This window comes from Cynocephalus volans, chromosome 16, assembly GCF_027409185.1.
Source record: "Cynocephalus volans isolate mCynVol1 chromosome 16, mCynVol1.pri, whole genome shotgun sequence".
Lineage (NCBI taxonomy): Eukaryota > Metazoa > Chordata > Mammalia > Dermoptera > Cynocephalidae > Cynocephalus > Cynocephalus volans.
Window position 1 is genome coordinate 20792857 of NC_084475.1, and position 20031 is coordinate 20812887.

Below are 20031 nucleotides of genomic sequence, written 5' to 3' on the forward strand. Positions count from 1 at the left end.
TGTTCATGACCCTTTAATGAAAGATTAACGTGGACCTGGAGCTCAAACTACACTGTGCAGTGCCTGTTAGGTAGTAAGCACTTAATAAGTGAGGCCATTATTGATGAGAATTGCTGGGACTGAGCCTAAAACGTGGCTGTAAACTTCCTGGGGTAAGAGGAAGAGGATGACGTGGTAAGTTACTGAGCACTCATCAGCTCTGCTCCTTTCTCCTGGGGTACACGGGGGTGTGGTGTTGGGAGAGAAAGCACTGCTGGCCATCCTGAGCAGCAGCGGAGGAGTCCCTTACAGTATGCCTCTAAATGCTGTTTTCTTTTTTTTGTTGTTGGTGGTGGAAGTCAGGTTTAATTCAGGAATACTGTTGACCTGGGGAGAGAAGTTAGGCTGACCCATCTCTCCAGTAAACCTGAAGGACAATGGCCAGACTGAAGCCATCACCAAGACTCAGACTTACTGAGGGTTTTTTAAAGAGGGGGCTAAGGGAATGGAATGTGGGAATTGACAAGCAGGAGGGTGGGGGACATGAGCTGTGGGGGCTCCATGCAAGGAGCCAGGTTCCCTCTGGTTTCCGCTCCCATCCTTGCTGTTATCTCAGGGTCCTGCTAGCGGGGTGGAATCAGCATAGCTTTATGGATGTCCTCCTTGGTTTTCTAGGGTCTGGATAGTACGGGTCTTGTGGTAAGTCTGCAGCAGTAGGCTGACTGGAAGACAACTTTACATTTATGTAAAGAATGTCATTTTGCCTTGTAGACAAGATTCAAAATATCAAATGACCATGAGAAAAGAGGGAACTCAGAGAAAAGCATGCCAGGAAAAAAACTGTCTTTTAACAGTTCCTGCAGCCCAGGTGGTTTTAGGTCCCAACATAGCTTCAGTCCTGCTCACTCCAACAGTTTTGCTTATTCTTAAACTTCATGTAATTGCAACCAAGCAGTGTGTTTATTCTATCCGGTTTCTTTTACCTGTCAAAGGACAAAATTATAACAAATGTAGTTAAAGATCTCAATTGGCTTTATTATGATTCTAGAATTAGGCAGCACATCATTCCATAAGATAGAATACGTGTTCCTTAATTACTGTTTTCTTCCACTGGACTTTGTGAGAGGAACATGACATCAGTGTAAGGGGTGTTCTCTCCCAGACTCAGGAGAAAAAAAGAAACCAGTTGGGAAACAGTTATGCTATGGTGAAAGCAGATGGTCTGGTTTGAAAATTTAGAGACCCTGATCCATATAGATCGTTTTCTCTGTGGAAGACTTCCCTTCCCCGTAGAGGGGCCCTATGGTGACCTGAAGGAAAGTCAGCATTTTCCTTAGGAAGCAACTGGGAACTGGCTCCAGGCTTTGAAGCAATGCCTCACAGAGACCCAAAAGTTCCATATTACAGAGCTTGGAAGAAAGCCCTTTATGGAAAACTGTTGGGGGCAGGTGTTAATGGCTCTTCATAACGGCTACAGCAAGACCACAGAAATGTTTCCACAAAATGTCTAGTTTTAAGCAGCTTATCCTCAGAGGCTGAGTTTGCTATAAAATAATTGATCAGCCGTATGGGATTTTTGATATTGATCACTTAAATATTGGAAGTTGACTAACAAATACAATAACTTTTCTTGTTCTCTTGTTGATTTTTAGCCTTTTCTCCTGACAATAGGTAAAAGGACCATTTGTCTCTTGTGGTTCGTAATTGTAAGATTCTGGTGCGTGTCTGGGCAGACATGGTTGTCTGCAGCATGCCTGTGGAGGCAGGGGTGCAGTTCCTTTAGAGAGTCGTATTGTCATTAGTAAATACTTCTTTTTTTTTTTTTAAGTGTTGGGAGAGAAAGCACTAATACACTTCTTTTTCCCCCAAACAACTTTAAAAATTCTCTTTTATACAGAAGAATCTTACCTTTATGTGGTTTTAAATGTGATTACATTTAAAATCAGTACCCATCATAATTCTCAATGATGAAACATTTATGACAATGTCATTAAAGTCAAGTGCAAAGATGTCCATTAACATCATTTTGTGATTACTAGTGGCATTATGTTAGAAGTTTTGGTCAATACATTAATACATTAAGATCAAGGAATGATTTGTTGGTAAGAATGAGACAGACTCATCATTATTTGTGGACAGTATAATAGTGTAATTGTGTACTTACAAAACCTGAAGAGAATCACCAAAAAGCAATTACAGTTAATTAAGAATTTAGTAAAGTGACTAAACATTATTCTTATATATCAGCAATTATCAATAAGTAACTGTGAAGAAAATTATAAAAATGTTACTGAGAAAAATTAAGAGAAGATTTGAATAAGTGGAGAAACATACTGTGTTCCACATAGAAAAATAGAATATTATGAGGATGTCACTTCTTATCAAATTTAATCTTTATATTCAGTGCAACTTTAATCAAAATCCCAAAGGGATAAAATAATTGAATAACTGGTTAATTTGAAAAAAAAAAAAGAATATCAAATAGCTAAGTAAAAATTCTAAAAAAATTTCAAAGATGAAAAACTGGCACTCCCAAGTTTTGTGAAGTGCAAAGATAAATTAAGTTACTGCAGTGCTAGAAGTACTGACTGATGGGCTGATGTGTAAATTTAATTACTCACAAGTGGAATTTTGTCTGTATGAGAATTAAATATGTTTAAGGGGTCCCTACAAACCTACAAGTTTGAGAAAGATTATTTAATGGGGATTGGTACAGATGGCTAGTTTTTTGAGAATAAACTAATACTCGTCTTATTTATGTCATATGTGAAAACAACATCCAGATGGGTTAAAGGGTGAACTGTAAAACAAAAATAAAATGCTAGAAGAAAATGCACGTACTCACTCATTCAGCAAATAGCACTTGCTCTGTGGCAGGTATTTGCTCCAATGAGTCAACTCGGATCCTTCATGGAGCTTTGGGAGCATAGGCTGTGGGCGCTTTGCCAGGAGGAGAGCTCATATGCCATCGAGCATTCAGTGGACAGCTGCACCCTGAGAAACTGGTATTGAAATTGAGACCTGAGGAGAGGGTCCGAGCTGGCCAGGTGACACTGGAGGAGGGGTGCTCCCGGCAGAGGGCACTGTGGCTCCTAGGGCACAGAGGTCAGCGTGTCTTGCTGAATGGCCTGACGTGTAATAAATATGAACAGACAGCTCACAGAAAAGGAAACATACAAATAGTGGATACACACTTGAAAAGATACTCAGCCTTACTAATATGAAAGAATACAAACTAAATCACTATGGCAGTTTTCCTCATCAAATGATTAATTATTTTGAATAACGAGAACAGTGATAAACTGGTAGGAGTATAAATTTGTGCAATTTTTTTGCAAAAGAATTTGGCAGAATGTATCAGGTGCCTTAAAGTGGTAGATCTTTTGAACAAATTCTTCTGCTTCTGGAGATTGATCATGCGGAAGCCTGAGAAAAGCAGCGCTTGCCATGCACCCTCCCACCTGCCCACCTGCCCACCTTGCTCTCTCTCAAACCTGTCTTCAGAGAAGGAGGTTATTCATGCACTAGCACTGGGGCGGCACGGATAAGGTGAATGAAAGACTGGCTAGAGGGGCAGGGCGGGGGAGTGGCAGAGTGTTCTGGGGACATTTTAAAAATTGGAAAAACGCATCTGTGAGTACCATATTGAGATATTTGTTTTTTTTTCTGTTGTATTTTCAGATGAAGACGGTTAGTGTTGCCTTAGTTTTGTGCCTGAATGTCGGTGTGGACCCTCCAGATGTGGTGAAGACCACACCGTGTGCGCGGCTAGAATGCTGGATTGGTAAGTGCCAGTATCCCCCTCCTCACCTGTGGAGGAGTCTGGGCTTGGCAGGGCTGGCCCTCTCCTGGCCCAGTCCAGGGGTCTGTCTCCAGTTGGTGTGAATCTGAGTGTTTTATTTCTTTTTGGAGTTATATAACCTTTAAGTAATTTTAGATGCATTCACTTATAATTTGTGGTTGAGAAAGTGTTTCAAGGAAAATTAATAAAATAATAATTATTGGGTTATATAATTTTCTCTCTTAAATTTGTCCTACATTTGGCACATATAGTAGCTATATACACTTTAAGGAAATGGATTGATACCCACATGCAAATATATTTGTAGAAAAGGTAAATTGAACCATTTGCAGCAAAGCATTACATAATTATGTATGAGTAGATCATAATAATAATAATGGCTAGTATTTGTTGAGTGCTTACAGCGTGCTAGGTACCGCTTGACACACCTTACATTTATTAACTTGTTTAACCTTCACAACAACCCTCGGTGGTAGGTTCTACTATTAATCTCCATTTTAGAACTGAGGAAGATGAGACATAGAGATTAGTCATTTGTCCAAAGTTGTCTTGTAAGTAAGCAGCAGAGCTGAGATTTGAACCTATGCAGTCCAAGTCCAGAGACTGTGTTCTTTTTTTTAAAAAGATTGTGGTGAAACATACATAACATAAAATACCATTCTAGCCATTTTTAAGTGCACAGTTCAGTGGCATTAAGTGCATCCGCATTGTTGTGCAGCCGTCACTGTCCATTGCTAGAACTTATTTGCCATCCCATATTGAAACACTGTACCCATTGCACGATAACTCCCCACTCCCTCCTCTTCCCAGCCCTGGGTAACCACTACTCTACTTTTGGTTTATATGAACCTGACTACGCTAGGTAACTCATATAAGTGGAATCATACAATATTTGTCCTTGTGTGTCTGGCTTATTTCACTGACCATAATGTCCTCAAGTTTCATCCATTCTATAGCATACGTCAGAATTTCATTCCTTTTTAAGGCTGAATAATATTCCATTGTGTGGATAGATCACATTGTGTTTATACATTCATCCCTTGATGGAATTAGGGTTGTTTCCACCTTTTGGGTATTGTGAATAACGCTGCTATGAACAGTGGTGTACAAATATCTGTTTGAGTCCCTGCTTTCTGTTCTTTTGGGTATATACCCGAAGTAGAATTGCTGCATCATATAGTAATTCTGTTTTTATTTTTGAGGATTGGCTGTTCTGTTTTCCACAGCAGCTGCACCATTTTACATCTCTACTAGCAATTCACAGGGGTTTCAATTTCTGCACATCTTCACCAATACTTGTTATTTTGTTTATTTTTTGACAGTAGCCATCCTAATGGGTGTGAGGTGGTATCTCATTATGGTTTTGACTTGTATTTCCCTAATTATTAGTGATGTTGAGCATCTTTTCATTTGCTTATTGACTATTTACATACCTTCTTTGGAGAAATGTCTATTCGAGTCCTTTGCCCATTTTGAACTGATTTTTTGTTTGTTTTGTTGTTGTTGTTGAGTTGAAGAGTTCTTTATATATTCTGAATGTTAGTCCCTTATCAAGTGTATGATTTACAAATATTTTCTTCCATCAGAGACTGTGTTCTTAACCATTACACACTTATCTACTGTTTTCTTATAGCATCAGGTTTATTGAGATACAATTTATATGCAGTAAAATTCACCTTGTATGCCTAGTGTACATTTCTACAAGATTTGACAAAGATACAAATATATATCATGTGACAAATAACACAAGCAGTGTGTGGAGTATTTCTGTCACACCAAACAGGTTTCCTCGGGTCCCCTCATAATCAATGCCCTCCCTTTTCCCTAGCCCCTGGCAGCAACTGTTCTGATTTTTGTGCCTACGGTTTTTCTGTTTATGGAATGTCATGTAAGTGGAATCTATGGTCTGCAGTTTTTTGTGTCTTCTCTCCATTTAGCAGAATTCATGTGAGAGTCATCTGTTTCGCTGCGTGTGTTCGTAGTCTGTTCCATTCTACTCCATTTCATGGGTGCACTGCAGTTTGTTTATTTACTGACTTGTCAATGGAGGTTTTGGTTGTTTCTCGTTTTTGGTGATTATGAATGAAGTTGCTGCAAGCCCTTGGTCTCTGTGTGGAAATATCTTCTTTCAGGTTAATATTTAGGACTGAGATTATAATAATAATTATTATTATTTTTTAAAAGATGGCCAGCAAGGGGATCTTAACACTTGACTTGGTGTTGTCAGCACCACACTCTCCCAAGTTAGCCATGGGTCAGCCCTTAGGACTGTGATTATTAAGTCATAGTTTGGTGTATATTTATTTCTTTAAGAAATGGCCAAATTGTTTTCAACTATACAATTTTGCATTTCTACTGACAATGTATGAGAGTTCAAATTGCTCCATATCCTTACTAGCACTTGGTATTGTCAGTTATTAAAAGACTTTAAAGAAAAGGCAAAACATGTCTTTTATATTCCCCTTCACATTTACCATAATTGGTACTGTTGTTTCTTTGCATAGGTCCATTCAGCTCTCTATCTGGTATCATAATCATTCTGCCCGAAGAACTTCCTTTAACATTTCTTATAGTGCTGGTCTTCAAGCATTGAATTTTCCTGGATTTTTGTTTGAAAAATTCTTTATTTTGTCTTTGCTGTTGAAAGATACTTTTTCTAGGTGTAGAATTTTGTGTTGACACTTTTCTCTCAGTACTTTAAAACAGTCACTCCATTGTCTTCTGGCAAGCATAGTTTCTGATAAGAGGTCTGCTGTAATTCTTATCTTTATTTCTCTGTGTTTTGTTTCTTTTGTCTTTGACAGCCTTCAAGATTTTCTTTTTACTTTTGGATTTTTAGTAGTTTGTCTATGACATATCTGTTTGACTTTTGGAATTTATTCTTCTTGGGGTTCTTTCAGCTTCTTAGATGTGTAGTTTGCATAGTTTTCATTTTTGAAAAATTTTCAGCCATTATGTTTAAAAGTATTTCTTCTCCCTTATTTTCTTTCTCTTGTGGGACCCAATTATATGTGTCAGACTGTTTGATATTGTTTCACAGCTTTTGGATAAGCTCTTCTGCTTTCTCTTGGTTTCACTGAGCTTTTCCTTATTTGCATCTTAGTCTACTGATAAGCCAGATGGAGGAATTCTTATTCTCTGATATTCGGTTTTCTATTTCTAGCATTTCCATTTGACTGTCTATTCCAGTTTTGATCTCTGTGTTGAAATGCATATTGTCCACTATTTCTTCTAGAACCTCTATTAATCATATTAATTTATAGTACCTGACCTACGGTTCAGAAATCTGGGTCATCTATGAGTATGGGTGTTTCGATTGCTTTTATCTCTTGACTATAATTTGCTTTTTCTTGCTTTTTTGTTTGCTTTATAATTTTTACTTTATTTAATTTATTTTTCTTTTTTTGGCAGCTGGTCAGTACAGGGATTGAACTCTGGACCTTGGTGTTATCAGCACTAAACTCTAACCAACTGAGCAAACTGTCCAGCCTCAAGTTTATAATTTTTGATTGCATGCTGGACATTCTGTGTAGAAGAACAATAGGGAATGAGATAAATGGTATAGTCTGTAGTTAGGTGGGGTTGGATTTTGTTGTTGCTGTGGTTACACCCATTGCAGCAGAGACTTCAAATTCTTAGAGATTAATTGGTCCTTGTATCAGTCATGGTTCTCTAGACAAACAGAACCGATAGGAGGACTGTGTGTGCATGTGTGTAAATATAGGTATATGTATATATGAACAAAGATTTTATTCAAGGAATTGACTCATGTGATCATGGGGCTGTCATGTCTGCAATCTGTAGGGTGGACTAGCAGCCTGGGACTCTCAGGCAAGAGCTGGTGCTGTAGTTTTTTTTCTTTTGAGTGGCTGACCATTATGGGTATCCAAATCCTTGACCTTGGTGTTAAAATATCACACTCCAACTAACGAACTAACCGGCCAGCCCTGGTGCTGAAGTCTTAAAGCAGACATTTCCTCTTCTTTCTCAGGAAAACCTTAGTTCGGTTCCTAAGACCTTTCAACTGATCGGATGAGGCCTACCCTCATCCAGTTTACCAAAAACAAAAACAAGAACAAAAACAAAAAACAAAACTAAACAAAACCTCTGTTATTTCAGGCCAGCTGATTGTAGATGTCAACTGCATCTACAGAATACCTTCAAAGCAGTTAGATTGGTGTTTGGTTGAATCCCTGGGTACTGCAGCCTGACCCAGCTGACACACAAAACTGACCAGCACAGTCCTTTCCTCGAGTGTTTAGCGTGGCTGCAGGCCTGCACCAGGGCTTTCCCTACGGATGCTGCTCCACCTGCAGCCTGAGCTGTGTCTGCACATCTGCACCTCTGAATGGTCCCCTCTCCTGCCTCTTTCCTGGCATTGGACTCAGTGCTCAGCTCATGGAGGATGAGGATCCTCTGTTATCCTGGTTTCTCCTCAGTCTTAGCCAGACCCCATCTGGACCTTGCTTGTAGTGCCATTGCAGTGTTTTTGCCTCTCCTACAGTGTTAGCAAAACTGTGCCCTGTATCAGAATGGAATTCCGTACCCAAGGCATTTTCTGGCCCTACCCCAGGGTAGACCTTTGCTTCTCTCCCCACCCCATCATCAATGATCTTGCCTGTGTCTTGGGAGAACATTTTCTACGCTCACCCTGAACAATTCAGGTTTTGTGTCTACTCTTTCCCCCAAGGTGCAGGGGCTCTGTGCCTGTGCTTTGTGGACAGAAGGTCTTCTGCTTCGGGCCCCAGGGGCTCTGGCCTCTGCTCCCTAGGAGAGGTCTGTGGTGGCAGGTGGTGCCTTGTGCTTCTCCCGCATACTGTGCTGCCCAGGGAGCTTTCCTCTGCCCTGCCTCCTGTTGCTTTTCATGAACACCCAGTGGGAGTGCGTGCTGGGGAGTGTGTACTCCCTTCATTCTGGGACCCCTAGCTATTCCAAACTGATGTGCTAGCCCACGGGTGGGCTTTGAGGATTCATTACTTCAGCTGGTCTCCTTTACTGGAGTGTGCTCTTTCCAAGGACGAAGTTGTGTTTGATGTCACTCTTGCAGTCCTGTGGCTGCCCTGAGGTCTCACCTCTCTGACGGGTCCTAGAAAACTTATGATGTTGTTGATTCAACTTTCTCTTATTGGTAGGAATAGGACAACTTTTTCTATTTTTGCAGCTTTCTACATCCTAAACACAAGCAGAAGCTCCCTTTATCACTTTAACAAAAATTACAAATTATTCCAATCTGGATTTTTTTAAAAGTTGCTTTCGTGCTTTATTTGCCTGTCTCACTATTTGAGGGTGTCTTAGGATGATGGCATTTATCTTACAGCCTCCCCACCCAGGCCCCTTGTCCCCCATGCCCAGGGAGTTGTTTTCTGTGGTCGATTTTCTCAGACGCTGTCTTGGCTCACTGCCCTCCTGGTGACTGTGCTGGTTGAAGTTGACTTCTTATTAGCCACCTCTGACTGTTTCCACTTCATTTGTCACTATCACAGCTGAATTTAATCAATTGTTTTGTTTTTCTGTTTTCTCCCACTTTAACTACTCTTGTGTTAGGATTTTTAGAGCATCCTTCCTAACCTGGGTTCCTGTGTGTTCCTCAGGGACTGTGCAGCTGGTGTTGTCTGAGGATAGAATTGCACTTTCCAGGCCAGGAGCCTTAGTTTTTATTAGATTCTGGAGGGTTCTTTCACTTGCACACCTGCCCCTCCCCCAACCCCCTAAGGAGCCATCTTCCATAGTCTCTCTGATCAGTATTTACACAATGTTAATGAAAATGAAAAGAATCTCTTACTTCCTTCTTGGTATGAAAGATCCCACAGTTTAGGAATGTAATTGGCTTTGTAATAATTTCAAATGGGTTTTGAGTTCAGCAGGGCATATATTTTTTCTGAGTTGAAAAATTTTTTCTTTGGTGTTTATTAAAACGTGGGTAGGCCTGTTCCTAGTGATAGTGACTTTGACAATGTGGTATAAGAAAAAAGAATCCTAATGATTTGATTCAGCCCATTTGCAATGGTGTCTAAGAGTCCACATTTTATTTGCTTATTACTAAGCAGTCTTTTCCTGATTCATTGAGAGCAAGCTGCTGACATGAGCTCCATCACCTCCAAATTCTTTAGTGTGTAATTCCTGCACACAGAGAGTTTCTCTGTAGGGATCACACTGCAGTCATCAGGATCAGGGAATTAGCAGGACGCATTTCTGCCATGCAAGCCACAGGCTGCAATCAGGTTTGCCAGCTGCCCTCATAATTTCCTTTGTAGCACAATGATCCTGCTCAGTGTACTGGGGCACCTTAATCTTACTAATCTGGAGCAGGTCTTCAGGCTTTCCTTGACTCTCATGACCTTGACACTTTTGAAGATTACAGGCTGCTTGTTTTGCAGGATGTCCCTGGATAATTTATAAATAGTAGAAATTTATTTCTCACAGTTCTGGAGGCTGGGAAGTCCAAGACTAAGGCTCTGGCAGGTTTGGTGACCAGCCAGGCTGGTCTCTACTTCCAAGATGGCGCCTTCAACTCTTTGTCTTTACGTGGTGGAAGGATGGAAGGCCAAAAGGGCCTGGCTTGCTCCCTACAGCCCTTTTATAAGGTTGCTAATCCCACTCATAAGGACCCCACCCTCATGACTTAGTCACCCCCCTTAAAGGCCCCACCTCTTAATACTATCACATTGGAGTTTAAGTCTCAACACATGCATTTTGGGAGATACATTCAGACCATAGCACCAACCCCAGTGCTTCTCCCCTGCATAACACCACATCCCCATCTCTTCTCCCCAACACACACCAAGGTGCTGGGTTTGAGCTTGAGCTGCTTCCTGAATCTGCCTCCTCTGCTCTGTCCTCTGTGACTGACTACAACAGAGGGTTACCATAAACGTGCCTCTTTGTACTGTTATTAAGTATGCTAGCCTTGTAGGATAGCTGCTCAATTGGAGTTGAATGTCTCTAGCAGACATCTGATAGTAGATGCATGATGTTGCTTATTTTATTTTACAAGTTAAACATCGGATATGTCCAGTAGCAATCTGGCCAAGTCCCCTGTGCTTTACTGTAAGCTGTGAATATGAGGATCTCTTTTGTGTGGGGTGGGGCAGGGATGGAGAGAGAGGAGAGGGAGATGGTCTGTGCTGGGTTGAAACTGTTCTGATCTCAGAGACGAGGGGTGTGGGAGGCTTGAAAAACAGGTGGACTCTTGCTGCTCAGTCTGTTTTTGTGTACCTGTGTGTGTACTGCCTGAACACACTGGAGAGAGCCCTTGCAGAGCACATGTCAGTGTTTGTGAAGTGGTCAACAGGGAGAAGCTACACAGGACTGCCCTGCAGTGGCTGCGTGGCTTCCTCCCTCGATGGGATGCGCGGAGGTGTGGGCTGGCACGGTCCACGGCATGGTGGGGTCTTGAAAAGAATAGCTTGGGCTGCCCTTTCCGAGTTGGCAAGGCTACCGGAGGGAGAGCTGCTGGCAGGGCCATGGCTACGAGCACTTGCTTTCACTGTAAAGATCTCTGCCTTGGCATAGTGGTGCTGCTTTTGTTTTCTCTTTTGATGTTTTGGTCAGTGTGGCAGTTTCCTGAGTTTCCAAAAGATGCAAAAAATGACACATAAACAGTTGTCATAAAATTAGATTATCCCACAAAAGATCCAGGAAGATTGAACAATTCCAAATTGTCCCTTTTGAGTCAATTTATTACACCAACGGATGTTTTAAAAACACCTTATGAGTAGCTATGAGCAATTGTTTTTACCGAAGAAATTAATAAACAATAGAAATCCCCATCCTCGTCCCACCATCTGGGTAAATGGTTATATGGGTTATAAAATGGGAAAAGGAAAAATTTGGTACCCTCCTAGGCGACGTCCTAAATATGACTTAAGTTGGCAAACGTCATTTACAGGGGATTACATTAATGGTAAGAGAATGGTTGGAATTAATGGAAAAAGATACTATAGGAAGAATTAAGTTTATGAGAAAGAATGCGTAGAAACCCTGTTACTCATTGGTGTCCTAAGTTAAATAAAAACATCTTTGTAAGATATTGGGACAAAAACATATGTTGCACAACTTTCTCTCCTAAAGATAAAGATTATAGATGGAATTTTGAATGCACCTGGTTTTGTGAGGGATGGTGCTGTGCACTTTGACACTTTACATTGGGCCACACAGCCGTTATGTTAAGTACATGCATGATAAAGCTGTTCAAATATCCTTTATTCTTTTTCCAAATGAACAATAGGTTCATGCCTATAGAAATATGAGAATCATTAAATTTTTAGTTGATTATAAGTTTAATTGTTAGATTTATAAGTTTTAAATATAATTGTTAGAATTTTTTTTATAGTACTTAAAAGTTAAAAATATATATAAGGTTTGTTTAACACTTTGTAACCACAATCGCTGCCGTCTCAATTTTGAGTCAGACATATAATTTATGCTTGCCGGTAGTAATAAGTTTAAGATTAATACGAGGGCAAGAAGAAAAGAAACACAATGGTGAGAAACGTCAAGAACAGTAAGTCACAGACTAATCGACCACAACAGATATAATCACTGGAAAGAATTGGCTGACTACCGAGTTTTATTTAATCTTGTGGATTATTAATTTTATGAGAACTGATGTAATTTTAAGAAAAAGTTTCCGTTTGACTATTGGTTTAATAATTTTAAAGGTTTATGTAGTTAAAATGCCCACATTAACCCCCCCCCCCGTGTTGTGTAACAAATAAAAATGCTGTTATCGGCCTGAGGGCTGCTTCAGCTGCTTTAGCTGCTCTGACTGCAACAGCGCTGACAGCCCGCAGAATGAGAACGTGCTTCAGAGGAACCGAGGTCTCTGCCTGTGTTTGTTATTTTCGCCGACTCCTCATCCCTTTTTCAAGGGCCCCCAACTCGACTGGAGCTGGTCTCCGGCAGTGGGCATCGCGTGCACGCCCCTGTATCCTCAGCTCTGATGCGGCTGGCTCTCATGCTCCCCCCCCCACCGCCTCTCGCTCCTCTAGACAATAAGATGCTGTTTAACTTCCCAGAGATGACTTTGTCTCTTTTCAGAGAAGCAGGGGAGAGGTGGTTTCATTTTATGGCCCGACATGAAATGCTACAATAGTAATTCTAAAAAATTGCTTAAAGAACAATGCATACTCCATAGCTGTTGGGGAACTATCTGCGTTAGAAAGCAGAGTGTAGAAGAGTGGAATGCTGAGCAGGAGGAGGTGTCACTGAGCTGAGGTAGTTTTTACGTGCTGGCTCATGGTAGCTGTGTGTCAGAAGAGCTAAGGATGCCAGAGGCTTGTCAGAGGCAGGGGAGCTCTTACCCCATGAAGATACTTGGGGGCACTTGGCTTTGTTTTTCTCTCTTTCCTTAGAGGAGAGCATTTTCTTCTTCCCTGACATGCACACATGGGCATTGAGAGGCCCTGCGAAGATGAGCTAAAAGTACGGATGACTGCCCTTTGCATAGCTCTAGAGTCTACAGAGCACTTGCCCAGACTTTATCATTGATTCTTACAGGAAACTTGGGATTTACAGATCAGGCAAGTTGGTCTACAGGTGTTTGTGGCGTGGAGCTCATGTGTTAAACATGGTGCTGTGTACAAAAGAACCGTAAGTGGTGCCACCCGCCCTGTAGTCTTCAGCTGGGGAGAGAGGACCGTCACCAGAGGAGTGCAACCAAGACCCATACAAGGTGTGGCCCGGTGCTCAGAAAGGGCTGCAGGCGGAGGTGGCAGAGCGGGGCACAGAACCGAAGGAGGAGACAAGCCCACACTGTGAGGGCTGAGCATTGGAGACCAGCTGGGCTCCCCCAGGGCATGGGCTGGGGCTGTTGCCAGTCGCTGCCATGTGCTCTGGCACAGCTTTGTGCCCACAGCTGGTTAAAAACCCTGTTTTCTCTCTCCAGTTATGCCAGCGTCTCAAGGTAGTATCTCCGTTCTGCCTCTGAATGAGGGATGGTATACATAACTGCTTGGAGCCTCCCTCCCTCTCCACTTTCCAGGGTGCACTGTGTGCAAAGCACAAGGTCAGTGTTTTTTTTTTTAAAGATGACCAGTAAGGGGATCTTAACCCTTGACTTGGTGTTGTCAGCACTACACTCTCCCAAGTGAGCTAACCGGCCATCCCTATATAGGGATCCAAACCCATGGCCTTGGTGTTATCAACACTGTACTCTCCCAAGTGAGCCACAGGCTGGCCCTAAGGCCAGTGTTTTAAAACACGGCATCCTAATCATCCTCTCCAATCTCTGAAACCCGTCCAGCTCCTGGTTTTGAACAACACAGCGGTAGACAACACAGGGACTTAATTTATTTTGGGGATTTGTGCGGAGTGGTGCTTCGTGGTTAGAGCAGGGCCAGATTGTAGAGGATGGCTCCTGTAGAATTATACCTCCCAGGACCACAGATGGGTGCCGCGAGGGCTGCCAGCCAGAGCTTCCTGCCCCTGCCCCTACAGCTGTGTGTCTCCAAGCTTTGCCTCAGGCTCACTAGTAATTATAAAGTATAGAGAGATAATATTATGGTTAATAAAGTACAAGTCATTAAAAACCATTTCTAATTTCAAAGTAGCTCTTTTGCCATTATGTATTTTCTCCATCAAAAATTAGTTGTTCAAGGTTATGCAACTAATTAGTGGCAGAGTCCTTGAAAGCCATACAGAGAAATTTGCACTTGATCTAGTAGGCAGTGCTCAGTTAATAAGTCAATTAACAAATAAGTATCTATTAAATACAAGGTACAGAGAAGTACAAAGATTCTTTGAGCAGTGAGCTCTATGTATTTTTTAATTTTAAGTTTTTATTGAAGTATAGGATACATAAAAGAGTACCTAATCCAAGTATATAGTTTGATAAAATTTCCCAAACTAATCATACTCATGTATCCCAGATCAAGAGACAATATTACCAGGGGCTCAGAAGCCCGGTATTGCCCCTTCTAGTGTAGTCTCCACTGTAGATAAAAATTTGATAGTTATTTTATTTGCAAAGTTTTCTATGAACTTATGAGTTTATTTTTTACATGTGTTTCAGTAGATCTGTCATGCTATCAATAATTTTTTCAAAGCTCAAATCTATTAGTTGTTGATTTTTTTTTTTCAGATACCCCTCTTGGCCATTGGACTCCTTGGTCTATAGGTATGGTACATGGGAGTCTTGTAGTCTCTGTCAGTCTCATGGATCTTTTGTTACTTTCTTCTGTGGTTTACTGCCCATGAGACTCAGATTTTGTGAGTGTTTTATGCCCCCAAAATACCTGTCTTTTACCCTCAAATGTGAATATCAGATTGAAATTATTTTCAGGGAGAATTTTGAAGGCATTGATCTGTTTTCTCCAGCTTTCAATGTTGTTGGGAAATCCAGAGCTTTCTGAATTCCTGATCCTTTGTATGTGATGTGGTTTTTCTCCAGGGCTTTTTGTCTTTAGTTTTTAGCAATGTGATTATGATGTGTCTGGATGTGCATTTCTTTGGGTTTATCCTGGTTTTGGTTCACTGAACTTCTTGAATCTACAGGTCTTTTGCCAAATTTGGGAAATTGTTAGCCATTATGTCTTCAGATAGTTTTTGAGCTCTGCTCTTGCTTTTTTCATCTGGGACTCAGATGACATAAATATTAGACCTTTTGGGGCTGGCTGGTTATCTTAGTTGGTTAGCATGTCTTGTTATAACAATGATGTCAAGGGTTCAGATCCCTGCACCAGTCAGCCACCCCAAGAAAAAAAAAATTAGAGCTTTTGCTATTGTCCACAGGTCCCTTGAGGCTCTTTTCTTAGAAGCCATTTACTTTCTACAAAAGGAATCTTACATCCTTCTGCCAAAGTGGTATTTTACAGTGGGCAGCTGAGGAAAGGGGACAAGGCTAGCTGATATACTTAACTGTGTGGAAGGTAGGACTCATGAGGGATACTCGGGGAGTTGGGGTAGAACTAGTGTTAGGTACACGGAAAACAAAAACACTGAAAAACAATACAGGGAAGCTCCAGAAAAGATGTAGTTTTAGTGCATCCATCTGCTCAGCATTGAATTATTTCCATAGGTGTAACAAAACACTGAATATTAATTTACTAAGGATGTGGTATAGTTATGTTGGGAGAATAGGGAAAGGGGAAGCAGGGCTGGTTGTGGAAGAGGGAACTCCTGTCCTCCATGGAAGGAGGCCAATGCGTCTACGCAAAGAGTCAGACAACAGCAGTCTGGTGCTGTGTTTGGAAAATGGAAGGTAAAAAGGTCGGAAGCACAGCAGCTTGCGTTGAAAGCGTTGCTTCTGAGTGCAGCAAGGACTGCTGCTTTTTGTTTGGAGGCCTTGTAATACTCTGACTTCCTAGACTAAGTATATGTGCAGAACTTTGAGTTTCAAGAAGCCCTCAGGAAGGCTTAGGGGAGAGGTTGAATATTCAAGAGTGTGGGGTAATTGGAGGTTTGTTTTCTGAGGTGGTGGAATGAATTGGAATCCAGAACGGCAGGTGGAAGCGAGCCTCTCGGTGAGGAGGAAGATCAGGTCAGAGCTGACAGTAGGAGTGCTCTCCCTCCCCAGGAGTCTCACGTCTTCCTTGGGGAGAACATTTTCTGATTTGAAATCAGAGAAAACAGCTTCCCACAGCCATTCTCAAAGTGTGGTCTGTAGAGCCCTGGGGGGCCCGAGACCCTTTCAGCGGCCCACAAGGTTCGAACTGTTTTCATGGTAACATCAGATGTGGTTTGCCTTTTTGCTGGTGGTGCTGACATTTGTGCTGATGGTGCACAAGCAGTGGTGGGAAAGCTGCTGGTCCCTCGAATGGCCAGTCATTTGAAGTTATAAAAAACCGTTTCCTTAAGATTGCCCTTGGTAAAGCAGTAAAACATATTCATTTGATTAAATTACAACCACTGCGTGCACTCCTGTTCATATTCCACATGATGAAAGGGGAGGAGCATAGAAAGCGCTGAGCCGGTGGGGAGGCGCTGGCCGCTGGGAGCAAAGCACTCGTGACAGTCGGGCCTTGCGCATCTGGCAGACATTTTCTGGAAAGTGAATGAGGCGAGCCTGTCCCGTTAAGGAAAACACCTGACACTGTTTAGTGCTAGCGATAAAATTTGAGATTGCAAATAAAAAATTAGAATTTGGAAACCTCATTATCTGCCACTGTGAGTTTGGCAGCTTCTCGGTGTTTAAAGACTTTCCTGATGAGATCAGGGTGATATTAATGAGTGTGGATTTTTTTTTTAATATTAGGGAATGAAATACAGAAGATCTCCATAGTTCAGTGGACCAATATTTTCCAAGTGGCCAGTGCATGGTGACACACAATCACCTGTGGCTGAAAATCCATTCAGGGCTCTGCACAGCCCAGTGATGGAGTGCGACAACTTCATCAACAGGGTCTCGGATGCCACTTTATAAGTAATCTTAAAGAAAATATGACCTGTTGAGTTTTGGTGTGGTATCAGAAGAGGAGCCATGATTGTCTGAAACAGCTGTTTAAGATACTCTTTTTTCTTTTTTTTTCTTTTATTTTATTTTGTCGATATACATTGTGGCTGATTATTGCTCCCCATCACCAAAACCTCCCTCCCTTCTCCCTCCCCCCCTCCCTCCCAACAATGTCCTTTCTGTTAGCTTGTCGTATCCACTTCAAGTAATTGTGGTTGTTATATCTTCTTCCCCCCGCCCGGTTTTGTGTGTGTGTCTGTGTGTGTGTGTGTGAGAGTGTGTGAATTTATATATTAATTTTTAGCTCCCACCAATGAGAGAACATGTGGTATTTCTCTTTCTGTGCCTGACTTGTTTCACTTAATATAATTCTCTCAAGGTCCATCCATGTTGTTGCAAATGGCAGTATTTCATTCGTTTTTATAGCTGAGTAGTATTCCATTGTGTAGATGTACCACATTTTCCGTATCCACTCATCTGATGATGGACATTTGGGCTGGTTCCAACTCTTGGCTATTGTAAAGAGTGCTGCGATGAACATTGGGGAACAGGTATACCTTCGACTTGATGATTTCCATTCCTCTGGGTATATTCCCAACAGTGGGATAGCTGGGTCGTATGGTAGATCTATCTGCAATTGTTTGAGGAACCTCCATACCATTTTCCATAGAGGCTGCACCATTTTGCAGTCCCACCAACAATGTATGAGAGTTCCTTTTTCTCCACAACCTCGCCAGCATTTATCGTTTAGAGTCTTTTGGATTTTAGCCATCCTAATTGGGGTTAGATGGTATCTCAATGTGGTTTTGATTTGCATTTCCTGGATGCTGAGTGATGTTGAGCATTTTTTCATATGTCTGTTGGCCATTTGTATATCTTCCTTAGAGAAATGCCTACTTAGCTCTTTTCCCCATTTTTAAATTGGGTTGCTTGTTTTTTTCTTGTAAAGTTGTTTGAGTTCCTTATATATTCTGGATATTAATCCTTTGTCAGATGTATATTTTGCAAATATTTTCTCCCACTCTGTTGGTTGTCTTTTAACTCTGTTAATTGTTTCTTTTCCTGTGCAGAAGCTTTTTAGTTTGATATAATCCCATTTGTTTATTTTTCCTTTGGTTGCCCGTGCTTTTGGGGTCGTATTCATGAAGTCTGTGTCCAGTCCTATTTCCTGAAGTGTTTCTCCTATGTTTTCTTTAAGAAGTTTTATTGTTTCAGGGTGTATATTTAAATCCTTAATCCATTTTGAGTTGATTTTAGTATACGGTGAGAGGTATGGATCTAATTTCATTCTCCTGCATATGGATATCCAGTTATCCCAGCACCATTTGCTGAAGAGGCAGTCCCTTCCCCAGTGAATAGGCTTGGTGCCTTTGTCAAAGATCAGATGGAAGTAAGTGTGTGGGTTGATTTCTGGATTCTCTATTCTATTCCATTGGTCAGTGTGTCTGTTTTTAATGCCAGTACCATACTGTTTTGGTTATTATAGCTTTGTAGTATAGCTTCAAGTCAGGTAGTGTTATGCCTCCAGCTTTATTTTTTTTGCTCAGCATTGCTTTGGCTATGCGTGGTCTTTTATTGTTCCACATAAATGTCTGGATAGTTTTTTCCATTACTGAGAAAAATGTCTTTGGAATTTTGATGGGGATTGCATTGAATTTGTATATCACTTTGGATAGTATGGACATTTTCACTATGTTGATTCTTCCAATCCAAGAGCATGGGATATCTTTCCATCTTCTTGTATCCTCTCAAATTTCTCTCAGCAGTGTTTTGTAGTTCTCATTATAGAGATTTTTCACCTCCTTGGTTAACTCAATTCCTAAGTATTTTATTTTTTTGGTGGCTATTGTAAATGGGCAGGCTTTCTTGATTTCTCATTCTGCATGTTCACTATTGGAGAAAAGAAATGCTACTGATTTTTGTGTGTTGGTTTTGTATCCTGCTACTGTGCTGATATCATTTATCAATTCCAGGAGTTTTTTTTGTAGAGGTTTTAGGCTGTTCGATATATAGGATCATGTCATCTGCAAACAGGGACAGTTTGACTTCATCTTTTCCAATCTGGATGCCCTTTATTTCCTTCTCTTCTCTGATTGCTCTGGCTAGTACTTCCAACACTATGTTGAATAGGAGTGGTGAGAGTGGGCATCCTTGTCTAGTTCCTGTTCTTAAAGGAAAAGCTTTCAGCTTTTCCCCATTCAGGATGATATTGGCAGTGGGTTTGTCATATATGGCTATAATTACGTTGAGATACTTTCCCTCTATACCTAACTTATAGAGGGTCTTTGTCAAGAATGAGTGCTGAACTTTATCAAATGCTTTTTCAGCATCTATAGAGATGATCATATGGTCCTTGTGTTTGACTTTATTAATATGGTGTATCACATTTATTGATTTGCGTATGTTGAACCAACCTTGCATCCCTGGGATGAATCCCACTTGATCGTGATGAATAATTTTACGTATGTGTTGCTGTATTCTGTTTGCTAGTATTTTAGTGAGGATTTTTGCATCTATATTCATCAAGGATATCGGCCTGTAGTTTTCTTTTTTGGTTATATCTTTACCTGGTTTTGGTATCAGGATGATGTTTGCTTCATAGAATGAGTTTGGGAGATTTGCGTCCATTTCAATCTTTTGGAATAGTTTGTAAAGAATCGGTGTCAATTCCTCTTTGAATGTTTGGTAAAATTCTGCTGTGAATCCATCTGGTCCTGGGCTTTTCTTTGTTGGGAGCCTTCTGATAACAGCTTCAATCTCCTTTATTGTTATTGGTCTGTTCAAATTTTCTACATCTTCATGGTTCAGTTTTGGGAGCTTGTGTGTGTCCAGAAATTTATCCATTTCCTCCAGATTTTCA

General features: G+C 41.1%; 1 protein-coding gene across 1 annotated transcript in view; it reads left to right on the forward strand.

Annotated features, from left to right (window-relative positions):
• Positions 1 to 20031, forward strand: part of RPTOR (regulatory associated protein of MTOR complex 1) — a 417690-nt gene that overhangs the window by 74323 nt on the left and 323336 nt on the right. The window contains exon 2 of the mRNA XM_063080629.1: positions 3661 to 3763. Within this exon, the coding sequence (XP_062936699.1) occupies positions 3661 to 3763 (103 nt within the window). The remainder of the gene's footprint in view (positions 1 to 3660; positions 3764 to 20031) is intronic.